We start from the raw sequence: 16,105 nt of genomic DNA, 5'->3' as shown, positions 1-16,105 counted from the left end.
ATCATGCCTTGAATTGAATCACTGTCGAAAAAAAGATTTCCACTCCCCTCCATATCATATTTTGTATTGACAGGAGCATAAGTGAGATACCCTAACAAGCATTGTTAGGAGAGAGAATCAGGTCACGTGCAAGACATTGAATGGATCATATGACGTGCGGTCAGGAGACGCGCGCGATCACGAGATATAAAACTCGGGGTTATACCCTGGGGGGAAGTCCAAGTAAGATTAACATAAGTTAGGATAGTTAACAAGTTACGAAGTATCTTTATTGAATCCGTAATTCTTACTCCCCTCAGTATCTTATATTTTATTATTAAGATCATACCAAAACTGTCCTTACAATTGGTAGCGCCGCAACAACGATTCTAGAGGAATCCATCATCAGTCAATCATGTCATCCACTACGGTCACCCCCGACATTCAACAACCTGTTACCACTGGAAACAGAAAGATCCCTGAGAAGAGGATCCCCATGTTGACCTACAACACTCCAGAGGTAGCGAAGTTGTTTCAAACTTGGATCGACATCATCAAAGAGATTTCAACAACAAAGAAGTTGACTAATGAAGAAATTATCGAATTGGTAGATAACCATTGCGAAGAAGAACTTCAAGAAGCATTTCGGACGTACCGAAACCTGAACACGTTTGAGTTAGGGTCTTTCGCCGAATGGCTCCTTAAAAGCAATGGAATAGAGAAACGTTCGCGTTCTCCATTCTCAATTATGAATGACACGCTTCAGGATATTCCTGCAGGTACGTGGCAACACTATTGTGACCAATGGAGAAGAAGAAGGAACCAACTCTACGGAAAGGATCAGACTTTGACAATCGACGATTTGTACCAGTATGCTTTCATTGAAGCAATCAGAGATACTCAGCTCCAAGGCCTTTTGAGGAACCTTGACCCTCGACCAGCGACGGTCAGCGAGTTGGTCGCTCAAGCTGAAATCTTAGCGAAGCGGTACAAGATCCCTATCGAAAGGTTAAACCGCTCTGTGGTCAAACCACACCAGTTGTTCCAAATCAAAGAAGGAAACAAGGATGCGTCAACCGCGGATAGAGGACGTAAGAGATTCAGGGAGAAACGTTACCCGACGAACAAGGAAAGTAACACCACCCAATCAAAACCTTTTAAAAGAAAGCAAGGTTACCGCTTCTCTCACTACAAAAGAAGTTCCAATAAGGATTATCTGAACCAAGATGCTGACAAAGAACAGCCAAAAAAAGACCAAAGCTGGAAGGAAGCTATGTGAACGATCGTTTCAGCGACAACTTAAGAGTTCAACGAATAGCGGTTGAGCAACAAGAACGAAAGAAGAACAAAACAATAGACCTTTCGCAGGCTCCCGATTTGCCCATAAAATATGGCACATTAGATGATTTCATGATCCCTGTAACCGTGAATGATAAATCATTTCCCGGAGTTCTCGTCGATTCAGGCTCACCCCTTGATTTCATCGACCTCGACACGGCGATCGAACTAAAGGCAGAATTACAAGCACTTGCTAAGCCTAGCACACTTACCTTCGCTAAGAAAGGCGAAGTCGACCTGGTAACACACAAGGTTACCCTTAAACTAGAAATGAATGGTTACATTGAGTACAGACCCTTCGTGGTTTATCCAAACCTTCATGATAAGATCCTATTAGGACGCCCGTTCATCATCGACCATCACCGGCGACTCGGACTTATACATCCGCTGATGCAACTCCGGCCAAATCAAACCGTGATCGAGAACGACACGAAGTACGAAGACATTAGTCTCGCAGAACTCGAAAGAGAATGTAAAAAACATAATAATGTTATACTGACTCTCCTTGTGCAAAGGATTGAGTACGACGAGGATGCACATCCAGGCATAGTCCCTGTTGATTTCGACCTAAAACGTTTTGATGACGTTGTAACGGACGCGTTACCCGCAGGTCTACCTCCTGATAGGAAGGTAAAGCATCGAATTACTCTCGTCCAAGGTTCTACCCCGCCGCACCGACCTCCGTACAGATTGTCACACAAAGACAAACAGGAACTATCTACGCAGATTGAGACTCTATTGAAAGATGGACGAGTAATCCCGTATGGTTCCCCTTATGGAGCACCCGTGATCTTCGTGCACAAGAAAGATGGTACCAAACGCTTGTGCGTGGACTATCGTGCATTGAACTTGATCACCATTAAAGAACGATTTCCGCTACCCTTAATTGATGATATCTTTGATACCATTCAAGGTGCGAAAGTCTTCAGCTCCCTTGATCTTCACTCTGGGTACCACCAAGTGGCAATCGCGGAAGAGGATTACGACAAAACTGCGTTCGTAACGCCTTACGGTCAGTACGCGTGGAGAGTAATGCCTTTCGGTCTAACGAATGCTCCGGCTACGTTCCAAAGACTTATGAATGAAATATTTCACAAGATTCTCAACAAGACCGTGGTTGTCTATCTAGACGACATCCTCGTTTTCTCGAAAACGCAGAAGGATCACAAGCGCGATTTAGAAGAGGTATTTAAAATCCTCCGAGCAAACAATCTCATCGCTAAAAGAAGGAAGTGTTACTTCTTCCAAACAAGGTTGAATTTCCTTGGACATGTGATCAGTTCGGAAGGAATTTCCCCGAACGAAGACAAGATAAAAGCCATAAGAACTTGGCCAATCCCGAAATCAAAAAAGGAGGCATTAAGCTTCTTGGGATTGACGACATATTATCGTCGTTTCATTGAGAAATACGCTCATATCGCAGCTAGTCTATACGACTACACCGCTGAAAAAACTAAATGGACTGAAGAACAGACAAGACTGTTTAACGAGCTCAAGGACAGATTAGTTTCTGCTCCTATATTAATATTACCAGATCCAAAGCAGAAGTATGTCGTTTACACTGATGCAAGTGATCGCTGCATCGGTGCCGTCCTACAACAAACGGATAAACATCACAAACTTCTTGGAGTCGTTGCATACGAGTCAAAGAAACTCAGTGGAGCGCAATTAAATTACCCGGTACGCGAAAAGGAATGCTTAGCAATTCACTACGCCCTTAAGAAATGGCAACACTACTTAAGTGGGACAAACTTCATCGTATACTCTGACCACCAGTCCTTGAATTATATTCGCACGACACCCCATCAGAATCCACGTATTTTACGTTGGTTAGAATTCTTCGCACGGTTCGACTTTGAAATCAAATACATTCCAGGACCCAAAAATGTGGTCGCTGACGCTCTTAGTCGCCAACCTCAAACCATTCATACGGTAAATCGAATCGGCTTACTAGAAGAACCTGACGTGTTGAATTTGGAGGTCATGAAGGAAGAATACATCAACGATCACCAGTTCGTCGATGTCTACAAAATCTTAATCGAAAAGCAACCTATTGACCCACAATTAAAAATACAAAACAAACTTCGCAAGTACACCGCATGCGATGGCCTTTTACGCTACGCCATCTCCACGCACGACAATCCACGACTATGCGTTCCGATCGGGGTTGTGCGTCGCCTCCTATTACGACAAGCACACGACGCGGATTTGAACAATCACCCCGGGGCATTAAAGATGTGTGAGACCTTGAGCAGACAATATTACTGGGCCAACATGCTCAAAGACTGTAAAGCTTACGCGAGAACATGCGAAGTCTGTCAACTAACGAAAACTGCCACACAATCTCCATACGGCTTAATCATGCCAATGCCCGTCCCGCAACAGCGATGGACAGAAATATCAATGGACTATATCACAGGTATGGAAAAGTTAAAGAACGGAAATGAAAAGGTCTTAGTGGTCGTCGACCGCCTTACCAAAATGGTACACCTTATTCCGACCCCGTTAGAACTCAATACTAAAGCACTTTTCAATATATTTATGAAAGAGGTTGTCCGATTACACGGAATACCAGAAGCAATAACATCTGATCGAGATCCGACCTTTACCAGTCACATGTGGAGTGTCTTCTCACACTTCCTAGGGATCGACAGACGAATGTCTACTGTCAACCACCCACAAACGGATGGACAGACGGAAAGAATGAACCGAGTGGTAGAACAACAAATTCGCGCCCTACGACTCACGCACAGTGACCTCAACTGGGAAGAACTATTACCTATTGCCGAGTTCGCAATCAATGGGTCATATCAAACAACCATTGGTACTACACCTTTTTTCGCTAACTACGGATTTCACCCTCGTGTTCACTTCAAACTTCCGTCTGATGACGACGTTTCGCTCGACGAAACCATAACCTTAAATGCTAAAGACGTTCTACGATCACATACCACTGTACTTTACCAAATTCGAGAGAATATGGCACAGGCCCAAGACAGCATGGAAAGACATGAAAATCGCCACCGACGTGAATTGATCTTACACCCTGGTGAGCTAGTGGCTATCAAACGCAAACATCTATTTCGTCTGGACTCTCAAACCAAATGGTTACACCCTTACGTTGGACCGTTTACGGTGGAACGACGTATCAACGACAACGCGTACGAAATCAGGCTCCCACCTGATATGCCAACGCACCCAGTCATTAACGTCGAAAATCTTAAACCATTCCTCGAACGAGACCACGATGTTTTGCACATACCGCCATACTCACCACTTGATTTAGATCAACGAATCAACGACATCACTGAAATTACTAAAGTCGACGATTTGGGAATCTTCATACACGTACGCTGGAAACACTGTGATCCTGTCTTGACCACCAAAGTTCATATTGCTGCCTATCGAAAGATAGCCCGTGAGAAACGCTGTCAACTCGAACAAGCGTACAATCACATGAAAGAACTAGACAAACAGTTTCATTCTGAACTCAGTTGGGATACACCTCCGGACAGAGGCCCAACACCTCCGCCAACAACAATGCCTACGCGCAGGCTTCCATCAATCCATGAACCTGCTATCGATCGAGGACGACCGAGATCTAGGAGGGGGAGAATGTTAGGAGAGAGAATCAGGTCACGTGCAAGACATTGAATGGATCATATGACGTGCGGTCAGGAGACGCGCGCGATCACGAGATATAAAACTCGGGGTTATACCCTGGGGGGAAGTCCAAGTAAGATTAACATAAGTTAGGATAGTTAACAAGTTACGAAGTATCTTTATTGAATCCGTAATTCTTACTCCCCTCAGTATCTTATATTTTATTATTAAGATCATACCAAAACTGTCCTTACAAGCATTCAGAATTAGGTCCCTTGGCCCAGTTGGTTAAGGCGTGGTGCTAATAACGCCAAGATCAGCAGTTCGATCCTGCTAGGGACCACATCTACACTGGGCGTGTGGCGCAGTTGGTAGCGCGTTCGCTTCGCATGCGAAAGGTCTCTGGTTCGATTCCTGACTCGTCCATTTGTTTTTCATTTTGACAATTTCACTTTTTGTCCTGGTGACTAACGTATTTCTTTATTTTAATTTTTTTTTTTTTGGCCTCCCTTTCTTATATCGTTTGTAATGTTATATGCGCTTTCATATGCCCTTGTCACATTTTCGCACCTCTTATTTGTGTGCATGGGTGCAAAATCGAAAGTACTATTATAACCAAATGAATAAGCTTGATGGTTTCTGGGACTCTTTTCTCTTTCCTTGCTTCAAAATTCCCATGAGGATTGTCGCACATTGTTGCAATCCTATTGACGCCATCAGTAGCAAAACCTACGTTTACCCGGGACTCGTACGTATGAAGTATGCTTTCACTTTGCAGCGTTCAAACGACTAAGATCTAGGGCGTTCAGTATTTCGTAAAACATCCACAATTATGGCCAGTATATTGTACTGCTCTTTTTCCCCTAGTGGTCATCCTGGTTACTAATACCCTACTTGCTTTTCTTTTTTTGTATCCACTTGCTTCAGCAATAGCGATTATCCTTATCGGTCCAATGGGTCTTATATCTGCCATATTTTCAGTTTTGCAAGTTTCACGTACAATGACGGCACTTGTTGCAATGATAACATACTTACCATATGTTCAGGGCGCTGTTTTCGATGCGGTTATTAGCAAAGAGAGCAAGGATGATATTGTTCTTCATTGGAAGCTTCATCGAAGAAGGGAAGAGAGAACACAACCAATTTTGAGAAGCAAAATAATAGCGGTGGCGAATTTTATTCGTTTTCGGGGCGTGCCTTTTGTGTTTAGGGAAATTGCATACTGTCTTTTAGGACTTATTCCTTTCGCCGGTTTCCCTTTAGTACTATACTTCAAGGCATCCAGAAAGGGCAATCGGACTCACAGAAGATACTACGAGCTCATGGAGTGGGATAGGCTTCAGGTTGCAAAATTCTACAAACTTCACAAAGGCGACTACACAATGTTTGGGGTTGTTGCGTTGACGCTCGAAATGATCCCAGGATTCAATGTATTTTTTATGTTCACAAGCAATATTGGCTTGGCCTTGTGGACAGTAAAGATGCACTCGAGTTTCAGTAGTGAGATGGAATGACCCTGTTATTCTCAAACGAATTCTGCAAGCCCAATGTCGATTCCGCTTAGTATAAATAGACATTGTCGACACAGCCAAATCCTGCAGCAACACCACCTTCATCACTTGAACTGAACTTCGATCTCAACAAGTGACCGGCATTTTCATTGGCCAAAATTTCGCCTGTCTCCTCGTTGAAAACCACAGTTCCAAAAATACCCAATTCGGAAATGATTTCCTCGTGATAAACATCGCTGTTGCGGATAATTTTATTCTTGTGTGTTGGAGGATGGATGAGTTCCATCAACACATATGCTTCCCATTCTTTTTCAGGTAAGCTCTTCAAATACTTGGGAATGTTCTCTTTGTAAACATTGTTACCCCCTCCTTCTCTCTGAGGCTTCAAAACAAAGTTTTCTGGATGCTCTGCAACAAGCTTCTTTGCCAACTGACCTTCCTCAGAGTTGTCCAAGGGATATATTTTAACGAAAGTAGCAAGAAGCTCATTGACCTCTTCCTCGGATGCGTCTGGTAAGAAGTTTTCCACAGTAGTTCTACTAGTTAAGACCTGCTGTACCTTTTTGGCTCCGGAAAGCTGGGTCAAAACCGAAGGGCATTTGATTGCTGCCGAGTTCTCAAGAAATAAACGAGCTGCCCATGTTGACTCAGGATCAGATTCGTAATCGGCTGGCGAATATCCTGATCTAAAGTAAACCACAGAAACTTCATCCATGGTCTTTTTGACATAAAGCTTTCCCGAGTTCACTGTCAAGTGCGATTCTACTTGCTCCAAAGAGAAGCGGTAGGACTTGATGTTGAAGTTGTTCAACAAAGCATATTCTATATGCCGCTGATCAAAGCAATTTCTTTCGCCATTTTGCACGATAAAGACAACTACCGTGGCTGTGTTTTGCTTTTCGCCGTTGTAAAAGTAATTACCTTGCGCCAACCCGTTGGCGATTTGGTCGATAGAGTCTGATATGGGAAGATCATGCTCTGAGTAGTACTTGTTAGAATAGCTTTCATCATAAGCCCCACTATTGTTCAAGTAATTGTGTAATTGACCAACTTTAGACGACAATCCGCCAAACGAAACACTGACAGTGTTGAACTCAATCTGCTTTATCGAATGATCTGCTTGGTTGTACATATAGTCTGACCTGAAGATACCCAATGACAATGGCTGCACAACTTTGCCCTTGCCAAATTCTACCGCCTTGATGTATGTTTCATACAACTTCCCCGTGAAGTCCTTGTCGTAATCTGAGAGGCCCTCAATCAAGTCAATGAGCCATTTTTTTTGGTTCGCAACCACACTCACATACAACTTGTTGAATCCCTGCTGCACATTCACTGCCCGTTCGAACATATCTTTAGGGAACGGCGTTGGATAAAGGGTAACTGGTGCATTATTGGTAGAATGGGCCTCATAGTTTGGTGGATACATAACCAAGCCATTGGCCAATGCCCATTGAAGAAGTTTCTCGACAAGTTCAGCCTGGCTTGTTTCGCTGAGCTCGGGGAAGTCCTTGAAGGTCATTATAGTGTTGAACGAAGGATGATCAGCTGTGGAGTTATCTATTGATCGCTATCATACTGCACGCAGCACCGGCTTAATAAGCAATTGGTGCAGATCTATATACGAAAGGTGAGACATACAAATCTGCAAACATCCGAACGAATTTTTGTGATGCAAGAGCCAGCGAGAATAAAGGGGACTTTTCGATAACTACGTGATCGAATTTGGCGACTGGATCACCGTCGCCTGAGATTTGTCTTGAAAGGTATATCCTGCACAAAGCATATGAATGGCACATCGAATACCCGAAGAGATGACAGACACAGGAGACTTAATATGGATTCATCCAGCCGAATGGTTTTGCTATTATGTACTTGACGGAAAGTAATCACAAGGAGGGTGAAAAAGCTTGGGCAAACGACTATGGGACTCAGTCACGTGATAACAGTGACTGCTTTGCCGGCAGCCTGTGCACATCAAACGTGACACAAAAGCGCATCCTGCGAAAAAGTGTTGAAAATTCACCTTGGAACAAATCTCTACTAGTAACTACACACAAATAGTATGTTGAGCCCCAGCCACGTTACTTGCTGAACCAGAGTGAAAAATATGCCAAATCTAGCTGCAATATCCCATTTCCATTTCCCTTTCTGTAAATCGGGAACCTGAGCAACTTTTGAACATAGCTATTCCGAAAGATAATCTGGAGTCCCCAGCAGCTTCATGTGGCATTTTGCTTATCCCAGTGTCCTTTACTAACAAATTCTAGTGAAATACTTAGCTGCTTACTTATTGTTGGTCAACGCTGGTAACACCGCCCCATCTGCTGCTGACGTCAAGAAGGTCTTGGAATCCGTCTCTATTGAGGTTGAGGACGACAAGGTTGAGAAGTTGTTGGCTGAAGTTGAAGGCAAGAACGTCGAAGAGTTGATTGCCGAGGGTAACGAGAAGTTGTCTTCTGTTCCATCTGGTGCTCCAGCTGCTGCTGGTGCCGCTGCTGCTTCTGGTTCTACTGAGGCTGCTGCTGAAGAGCCACAAGAAGAAGAGAAGGAGGAGTCTGACGACGACATGGGTTTCGGTTTGTTCGACTAAGCATCTTAACTAGAACTCTGTATCATACTAATGAACCCCGCTAGGTGGAAACTGTAGTTATGCTTTGGCTCGGTCCAAGGCCGTTTTACGTGAACGTAATGAATTCTTTCAGGCTTTTTCACAGAAACAACTAGAGAAGCTACACAAGAGGATGTTTCTCGGAACAACTCAAAGTCAGAATGAATCAAGGTCCGTATATGTGTATGTAATGTGTACGAATGTGCACAGTCCAGACCAAGAAGTGATGTTAGTGCAGTTAAACTACCACTGTAATTGTATTTGATCATATCCCTTCTCTTGCAACTGAGCTAGCAAACTCACATTATCCCCAATTATTTATATCACTCAAGCCCACGCATGCACATGCAGCTTAAACGCACTGTCTTCTTATCGTGTTATATGATAACTAAAATTCGTCAGCCTTCCGCAAGGCATTGGGATTTCCGAAAACAAGATGACGGGCCTCTAACATAAAGGTGTCAAAATCTGCATCGGTTTTGTCCCGAACGTTTTTTGTATTCTTACGCATCTCCGCTTCTTTGCTCAACCACTGCAAGAACTGCTTTGATGGCCTTAAATCGTGGTTTCTGTGTAATTCCACCAAAGACTTGAACATGTTCTGTAGTTGCTCCTCCGATTGTGAAGCTGGCACCAAAGTCTGGAGCATTTCTGATACACGCTCTTGTGGTTTGGGGCTGTCTTCATCTCTCTTGTCAGGCAGGGATGGCAAGAGTTTCAAGTCCTCAAAAAGCAACACAATACGCTCTTGCGTTTCATGATCTGCTTTTGGAAAAATACGCAAAAGCCTCAGAAAACCAAGTGATTTGGAGGCGTCTTCGACATTGAAAAACTGATAGGCGAAAGCCATATGCGAGGCAAGCGCATGTATCACCCCTGCAATCCGTTTCCGCACCACGTCCAGCGTTTCTGGGCTCTCTAATGTTGCAAAAAGAGTCACCATAAAGTTGTCATCCTGCTTTTCGAAAACATTTGTGACTGCAGCAGGATTATTTCTCAAAGACGAACCCATGATCCGGAATGACTTTTCTGGGATCTGAGACTCCGAAGAAGTAAGCTGTGCAGCGTCCAATAATGAAGAAAAGACCTTAGGATCCCTCGTCAAACGTTCTCCAAAGTCAATGTCATGACTCAAGTCTATCAAAGTGTCCAAGGCCTTTTCCAAGCGCGAGACATCTGCGTTCTTGCCGAAATGCAATAGTTCTTCCACCGAGGAAGCATAGTCGGAGAGTTCTGATTCGCTCACCTTGGATTTTCGAAAGTTCATTTGCTCTTGCTTATACTTTTTGATTTTTTCTTGAATCTTCTGTTCGATAGGTACTTCCAGCTCAACTTGGGCACTTTCCACCAAAACGGGAACCTGCGCATCTGAATCCTCCTCCAGAATGAGCTTTGCTTCTCGTTCTCCTGTTTCCATATTCAAACGAACATGTAACCCCGGTGGTATGTCCTGCCCTTCTCGAACTGTTTGCCACTCATCAGTAGGCTTGAATACCTTTGGGTAACAATGTGCCACGTTAGAGTCTGGACAAACAACCTCTAACGTTGGGTCTATGAGTCCTGCTGCTGCAAGGGAAACAAAGATCGATATTATAAGCGCTGAGTACTTCATGATGATAAAGAAGACTGAAGTAATGGATGAAAAGTACAGGTGGCTCTCTTGTGTGCACGAATCTGGGGGAGATGTATGAGCATATAGTGGGGAGATTAAGAAACAAGTGGAAAGCGAAGCAAAGTTAAATAAAAATAGAAAAGAAGGCAAAGTGGGATCCTGTGAAAATGTAAGTAAGCAGAGAGGAAGAAATCGCCATTTGACGAAGAACTGTTTGCTTATTCAAAATATGTCAATCACCTCTCTTCGCATTAGACCAGCTAGGATGGCCCTTCTATTATTTGAGCAACAGGGCAAGGTATAAACGCAACATGAAAGGGACTAAAAGTAGCAAGGGCCAAAGAGAAGAAGTGAAATCTCTACAGTCGTGAAAACATATGCTACTTATTAATATGATTACTATACCGCACTGGCATCACCACTTCTCTTCTGGGTTTGCCTTGAAGTCCTCGTAGGCCTTGTAATTGAATACACTAAGCTCGGTCTCATTCTCCACACCCAATTCCCACAAGCTTTGCTCCTTTGAAACGCTGTGCTCTTCGTCTTTGCATACCAAAATGTCTCTTTCATCATGGTCGAAATTGATCACTAAATTCATGGACTTGGTGCCATGTGCATGCGTGTAGACTTTCACAGTGTCATAGTCCACGTTTCTGTAGGGTCTTAGAGCGCCAGTGGTGTTGATGATAGTATGCACTTGCTCAAGAAGCTGAGATGGTGTTGTTTCCTTCAAGTTGATGGAGTGAATGATGTGATTTTTGACATTCCGGTAAGGGAAAGATTTGACAATCCGAATGGTGATGAGTGCATCAGTGGGTGGTCGCACGTTAGACGTCAAGGGCTCCTCAAGATCAAATTCAGACATGGAGTTACAATTTTTTTAACTGCGAGAGTGCGGACTGATCGGCTTGTACAGAAGTAGGAAATACTGATATCAGACCATACATCTACACCGGAAAACGAATCGGCAAGAAACCAGTATAGCGTTCGATAGTTTAGTTTTGCATCTACAATCCGATTTGAAACCCTCGAGTACCTTGAAAACTGGTTTGTTGCGTAAACTACTGACTGTACATCATTACTACGAGCCGTTGCAATGTACTTTGGCAGTCTTTACAGCTCTTGTACACGCAACCAACTTCACCTTCATCTTGCAATTGTTATTGATTTACTCTAATCGTAAAACTAACCTATAGTTTGCTTTTTTTCCTATAGTTTGCCTTTCACTCCACAAGGGCTTCGGACAATATTAAGTGAAGCAATTCCCTTTAAGCAGATTTAACTAGCCCACCAAAGACAATGCTAAAGCTTGAACCCGTTTTCCATCCGAGTCACAAATGCATCCAAGTCATAGAGTATGTTGTAGTTACCCAAGAGCTTGTGTTCTAGTTGTCTTTGTGCTTCTTCAAATACAGATCCCAGATCCTCACTATCATCAGACGCATAAGACATGAGATTATCGCTTTCGCTGCGCACTAAGAGCCTTCTCGTTGGAATGGCTTGAAGTAGGCTGGACACATCGAGACTGGAAAACTTTCCTACTGGTACGATTCGCTTGAGAAAATCACGAATATCAGAACCACTTAAATTCCGCTGGTTCTGTTCCGCCGCAACCAAAGCTTTAAACATCTCAAAGGCAGATTGTTCGGGGGTCACAGGAGTGTCAGGTACATCTAAATTTTCAGCTGACCCAATAATAGCACGTAATTCTGCAGTGGTGTGTTTTTGTCGAATCCTTTCGCCAAACACATCTAGTTCACATTTGAAAGACGATAACATATCTATGCTATCCACAAATGCTTTAAGAGGCTCAGATATGCTCTTTTGCTGATGTAGAGTGGAATGAAGCATACTCACTAAAGACCCAAGCTTTTGCAACTTCGTCCAGCGAAGTTCCTCGACATAGGCTTGTAGCTTTTCGCCCACTTGGCGATCCAACTGGTCTAAAAGAGCAAGTCGGTCGCATATAGAAAAGAGTGAGAGCTGCTTGTTCGGAAGATATCCAGAGGAAATGCCACACTTTTTTAGCTCCGCTTGCACCGACTTGAAAAGCGCTTTCAATTCGGGTAAATCCTGATGGAACAAAACAGGCTTCACTTGAAGTCGAAAATGCTCATATTGAGACATGATGTTTCTTATCAGAGAAATGGCATTCATTATGTGGACCAGATTGCCTCTCCCTGCAAGCTCATTCTCCCAGTCCAGGGTAGATAGTTCAGCACAGTATTGGTTCAACTCGCACAGCATATTATACAGAGCGATACACCGTTCTAGACTTGCTTCTGTCCGGGAAAGAGAAGACCTTGCGTTGTTGATGTGGTTGACTAGGCGCAAAGACATGGTCTCATACCTGTTTCTCAACTTCACTGCAGAGATTAGCAGACTCAAAAAAGAAAGGATAGAATCCTTTGGCGATGCTGGGACAGCATCGTTGTCCAGATCCTGAACAACGGTAGCATCATCAGCAGATTCAAAGAAAAGATACCACTGAAGCACGTAGAAAATGATGCATTTTTCATCGGGCACTAGCATATTGAAATCTTCGGGTACAGCTAACGGAGCGATTCCCAATTTCGTTTCTGCAACATTGCACAATAGCTCCATGTTGGCTAGCATTTTTCCATTAGGGAAGTCATTGTAGGTCACAAGCCCCGGAAGAAACGTGTCCAAGATGCATGCAAAGACAAGGTCAGGTCTGCGCATTCGCTGAAAAGACCAGTCTGAATTGAAATTGGACAAAACTGGCAAGGCCCGCCTGCGACACACATTGTTAAGCCACTTGAGAAGAATTGCCTTGATTTCAGCCACAGAAGAGGTTTCGTTCTTCATCAGCATCAGTTGCGATGTGGCAAAGACGAAAAGCGTCCATATCATGCCCAAAATCAACTTGACATCTCCATCGACGATGTTTTCGGCGCTAATATTGCAGGTGTTAATTTTCAATTCGAGCCGGCAGAACTGTAATACATCGGCAACATTTTCAAGCTTGTGGATCCGGAAGGTGGGACGCGGATGCACCGGAGATAGAATATATGAAGAAGCACCAGTTTCGGCGCTAATGCAGTTAATAAGTTGCACAAGAACAAGCCCGTCTCCCACGGCAGAGACAAGGTCGACAATAGGAGTATTTATCTTTGAGCTGAGCCATCGGGCCATAGTTCTTTCCTGAGCAGAGGCCCACAGAGACATTGGAAATTGGAGCGGGTAGAGGATGCACTGTAATGAGAGGATATAAAAGAATGGATAAGGGAAAGAACGAAAGTAAGGACTGAAGACAAACCCGGATTATCAAAGGAGAGACGATTCTTCAAAGAAGAGCAGGTTTTTTTTTGGTTGGAGAAAGTATCGGGCAGAGTAGCAGGGTTATTCTATTTTCCGAAACGAGACGCCGCGCAGCAGGCTTTCTGCATGCGCTATAAAAATAGCGCGTCTCTCCAGGATCTGGAGTAGGACACAGGAATAGACAATGGGACCACATGAGAAGAGAGCGAAAACACGCGAAAACCCACACAATGGGCAAAAAACACAATAGGAAAAACGCCCCACGATTAGCGCAACAATGGACTGTGTTTTTGTTCTTTTATTTTTTTTGACGGCAATCTCGAATAACCGTTTCCAACCCAAAAGAAGTTGGGCCCACATGTAGACAGCTACTGACGCATGCGCGCGTTTAACTCGCAGTGACATTTATTATGCACGCTAAAACGAAACCAACACCAGACACCGTAGCAAGAGTGGTACATCCATAGATAGATTACGCAGTCTCACTGGCGGAACAGATCAGATCACACCAGATCACACCATTCGTAGGCAACCGAAATGGTGCTAATAGACGGCACCACAGAAACAAACGCGGAAAGTGCAGTAAGATTAAAAACAGTTGGGAGCACAAACCGCCCTTTTAGACCAGGCACTAGCAGCATTATCAGACCAATCCAAACACATCCCATCTTTGTGCAAACCTCGAAAACTCTTCCATCCACAGGATTCCATCCCCCGTCCTCCATCCTATTGTCTACAAGGAAAAGAACGGATGCTCACGTGTTTCGTTGGCCGTAGGCCGCAATTGGTGGTCGTAGGTCAAAAGTTTGTCTATCAAGTCCACAACCTCGGGCAGAACCAAATGCTGGTTGTCTTTGTTGACGAATGCTGACCACGGCTTGCGTGGGTAGTTGCCCAAAATGGAGTTGTACTCGTCGCTCAATTTGATCCGGTACTTGTTCACATATGCCATCAAGTCTTTTGTGCCCAACACCTTGGCGATCTGTACAAGCTGATCATTGTTGGAGTCGCCGCGGAAAAACGGTTCCTTCTTGAAGATGATTGCCGCCAACATGCACCCAACAGACCATAAGTCAAGCGAGTAGTCATACTGTTGCAAGTTGATCAAAAGCTCGGGGCCCTTGTGGTACCGCGACGCCACACGCACGTTGTAGTCCATTCCAGCATGGTAAAACTCGGCCAAGCCCCAGTCAATTAAGCGCAACTTCTTGGCCTTTGGGTCGATCATAATGTTCTGCGGCTTGACATCCCGATGGATAATGCCCATCGAATGCGAGTAGTCCAACGCAATAAGAAGCTGTGTGAAGTAGTACTGGATGTCTGGGATGGTGAACTTACCGTACAAAATACGGAAATCCACATTATCAACCTGCTCAAACACTAAAGCTGGGATCTTGGACTGTTGATCGCGCACAATGTCCAAAAGACCCACAATGTTGGGCCCGCCCGTGAGATTCTTAAGAATCTTCACCTCACGGTAGATTTTCTTCATCTTCACCGGCTTAAGCACTTTGATTACACACGGCTGGTCATTAAGCACATTGACACCTTCAAACACCTCTGAGTACTTGCCGCGGCCAATTTTGCTAACGATTTCGTAATTGCGAATATCGCCCCACTCGATCACATGTGCCTCATAGTCCCAGTATTCTTGTGGCTTTTGTTTGTTAACGTCGGCGTAAACTCGTGCCACGGAATACACTTTCGAAGACATGGTTGGGTTTCCTGGTTTTGGTGGCAGAATTTTTGTGTGCATCGCAGTTTATGAAGGCCGCGCACGAAAAGCGGATCGAGCAGGAATGATAAGGGAGGGAAATCAACGGCTCCCAACTGCTCATACAATGGCAAATGTATGGACACCTGTAGTATTAGGATACTGGTTAGGACTCTTTATTTTCTTGATTCGCTTTAATTTTGCTATTTTCTTTTGTCTCTGATATTCTTAGTCCTTCCTTCTATCTGTCATGACCTTTGAACCACAACCACTGGCCTCAGTCTGACCAGTTGCAATCCTGTCCCTAGCCTACTTCTAATCTAGAACAAGTATCACGTCTTCCCCTGCTTGGGCAGAAATCCTCTCTCAACTATGAAGAGGAAATGTGATACCTGAATGACTCTTACGTATACATGGGACATGAGTAACCACTAGGAGATTGGAACATCTACGAA

The 16,105-nt window shown here is 44.1% G+C and overlaps 9 protein-coding genes and 2 non-coding genes across 11 annotated transcripts; 6 read left to right on the top strand and 5 right to left on the bottom strand. All coding sequences in view use genetic code 12, as the record gives it.

Moving 5' to 3' along the window:
• Positions 1-394: 394 nt before the first annotated feature.
• Positions 395-1,258, top strand: FOB63_000870 (uncharacterized protein; the record flags this gene model as incomplete). Its single annotated transcript, XM_066102502.1, has 1 exon — positions 395-1,258. The coding sequence occupies one exon, from the start codon at positions 395-397 to the stop codon at positions 1,256-1,258; it is 864 nt and encodes a 287-aa protein (XP_065958564.1).
• A 131-nt stretch (positions 1,259-1,389) lies between these two features.
• Positions 1,390-4,971, top strand: FOB63_000869 (Reverse transcriptase (RNA-dependent DNA polymerase) family protein; the record flags this gene model as incomplete). The annotated part of the gene is made up of 1 exon (XM_002615183.2): positions 1,390-4,971. One exon carries the CDS (start codon positions 1,390-1,392, stop codon positions 4,969-4,971), a length of 3,582 nt encoding a protein of 1,193 aa, XP_002615229.2.
• A 218-nt stretch (positions 4,972-5,189) lies between these two features.
• Positions 5,190-5,263, top strand: FOB63_005506. The gene has a single exon. It is a non-coding gene; the product is annotated as a tRNA-Ile (tRNA).
• A 10-nt stretch (positions 5,264-5,273) lies between these two features.
• FOB63_005507 lies at positions 5,274-5,346 on the top strand. The gene has a single exon. It is a non-coding gene; the product is annotated as a tRNA-Ala (tRNA).
• A 527-nt stretch (positions 5,347-5,873) lies between these two features.
• FOB63_000868 (uncharacterized protein) lies at positions 5,874-6,434 on the top strand (the record flags this gene model as incomplete). The annotated part of the gene is made up of 1 exon (XM_002619714.2): positions 5,874-6,434. One exon carries the CDS (start codon positions 5,874-5,876, stop codon positions 6,432-6,434), a length of 561 nt encoding a protein of 186 aa, XP_002619760.2.
• A 46-nt stretch (positions 6,435-6,480) lies between these two features.
• Positions 6,481-7,953, bottom strand: GSH2 (glutathione synthase; the record flags this gene model as incomplete). The annotated part of the gene is made up of 1 exon (XM_002619713.2): positions 6,481-7,953. One exon carries the CDS (start codon positions 7,951-7,953, stop codon positions 6,481-6,483), a length of 1,473 nt encoding a protein of 490 aa, XP_002619759.2.
• Positions 7,954-8,727: 774 nt separating this feature from the next.
• On the top strand, positions 8,728-9,024 carry RPP2A (ribosomal protein P2 alpha; the record flags this gene model as incomplete). Its single annotated transcript, XM_066102501.1, has 1 exon — positions 8,728-9,024. A coding segment is annotated over one exon (297 nt), but the record flags the coding sequence as incomplete, so codon positions are not given.
• A 406-nt stretch (positions 9,025-9,430) lies between these two features.
• FOB63_000865 (uncharacterized protein) lies at positions 9,431-10,654 on the bottom strand (the record flags this gene model as incomplete). Its single annotated transcript, XM_002619712.2, has 1 exon — positions 9,431-10,654. The coding sequence occupies one exon, from the start codon at positions 10,652-10,654 to the stop codon at positions 9,431-9,433; it is 1,224 nt and encodes a 407-aa protein (XP_002619758.2).
• A 415-nt stretch (positions 10,655-11,069) lies between these two features.
• On the bottom strand, positions 11,070-11,519 carry FOB63_000864 (uncharacterized protein; the record flags this gene model as incomplete). Its single annotated transcript, XM_002619711.1, has 1 exon — positions 11,070-11,519. One exon carries the CDS (start codon positions 11,517-11,519, stop codon positions 11,070-11,072), a length of 450 nt encoding a protein of 149 aa, XP_002619757.1.
• Positions 11,520-11,956: 437 nt separating this feature from the next.
• ABP2 (Abp2p) lies at positions 11,957-13,843 on the bottom strand (the record flags this gene model as incomplete). The annotated part of the gene is made up of 1 exon (XM_002619710.2): positions 11,957-13,843. One exon carries the CDS (start codon positions 13,841-13,843, stop codon positions 11,957-11,959), a length of 1,887 nt encoding a protein of 628 aa, XP_002619756.2.
• Positions 13,844-14,669: 826 nt separating this feature from the next.
• Positions 14,670-15,692, bottom strand: CKA2 (casein kinase 2 catalytic subunit; the record flags this gene model as incomplete). The annotated part of the gene is made up of 1 exon (XM_002619709.2): positions 14,670-15,692. The coding sequence occupies one exon, from the start codon at positions 15,690-15,692 to the stop codon at positions 14,670-14,672; it is 1,023 nt and encodes a 340-aa protein (XP_002619755.1).
• Between the last annotated feature and the right edge of the window lie 413 nt (positions 15,693-16,105).

The sequence above is a fragment of the Clavispora lusitaniae genome (genome assembly GCF_014636115.1).
Source record: "Clavispora lusitaniae strain FDAARGOS_655 chromosome Unknown tig00000003_pilon, whole genome shotgun sequence".
In the NCBI taxonomy this organism is placed as follows: domain Eukaryota; kingdom Fungi; phylum Ascomycota; class Pichiomycetes; order Serinales; family Metschnikowiaceae; genus Clavispora; species Clavispora lusitaniae.
Note: the sequence above shows the minus strand (reverse complement) of the source record. Positions and strands in the feature narration are given on the sequence as shown.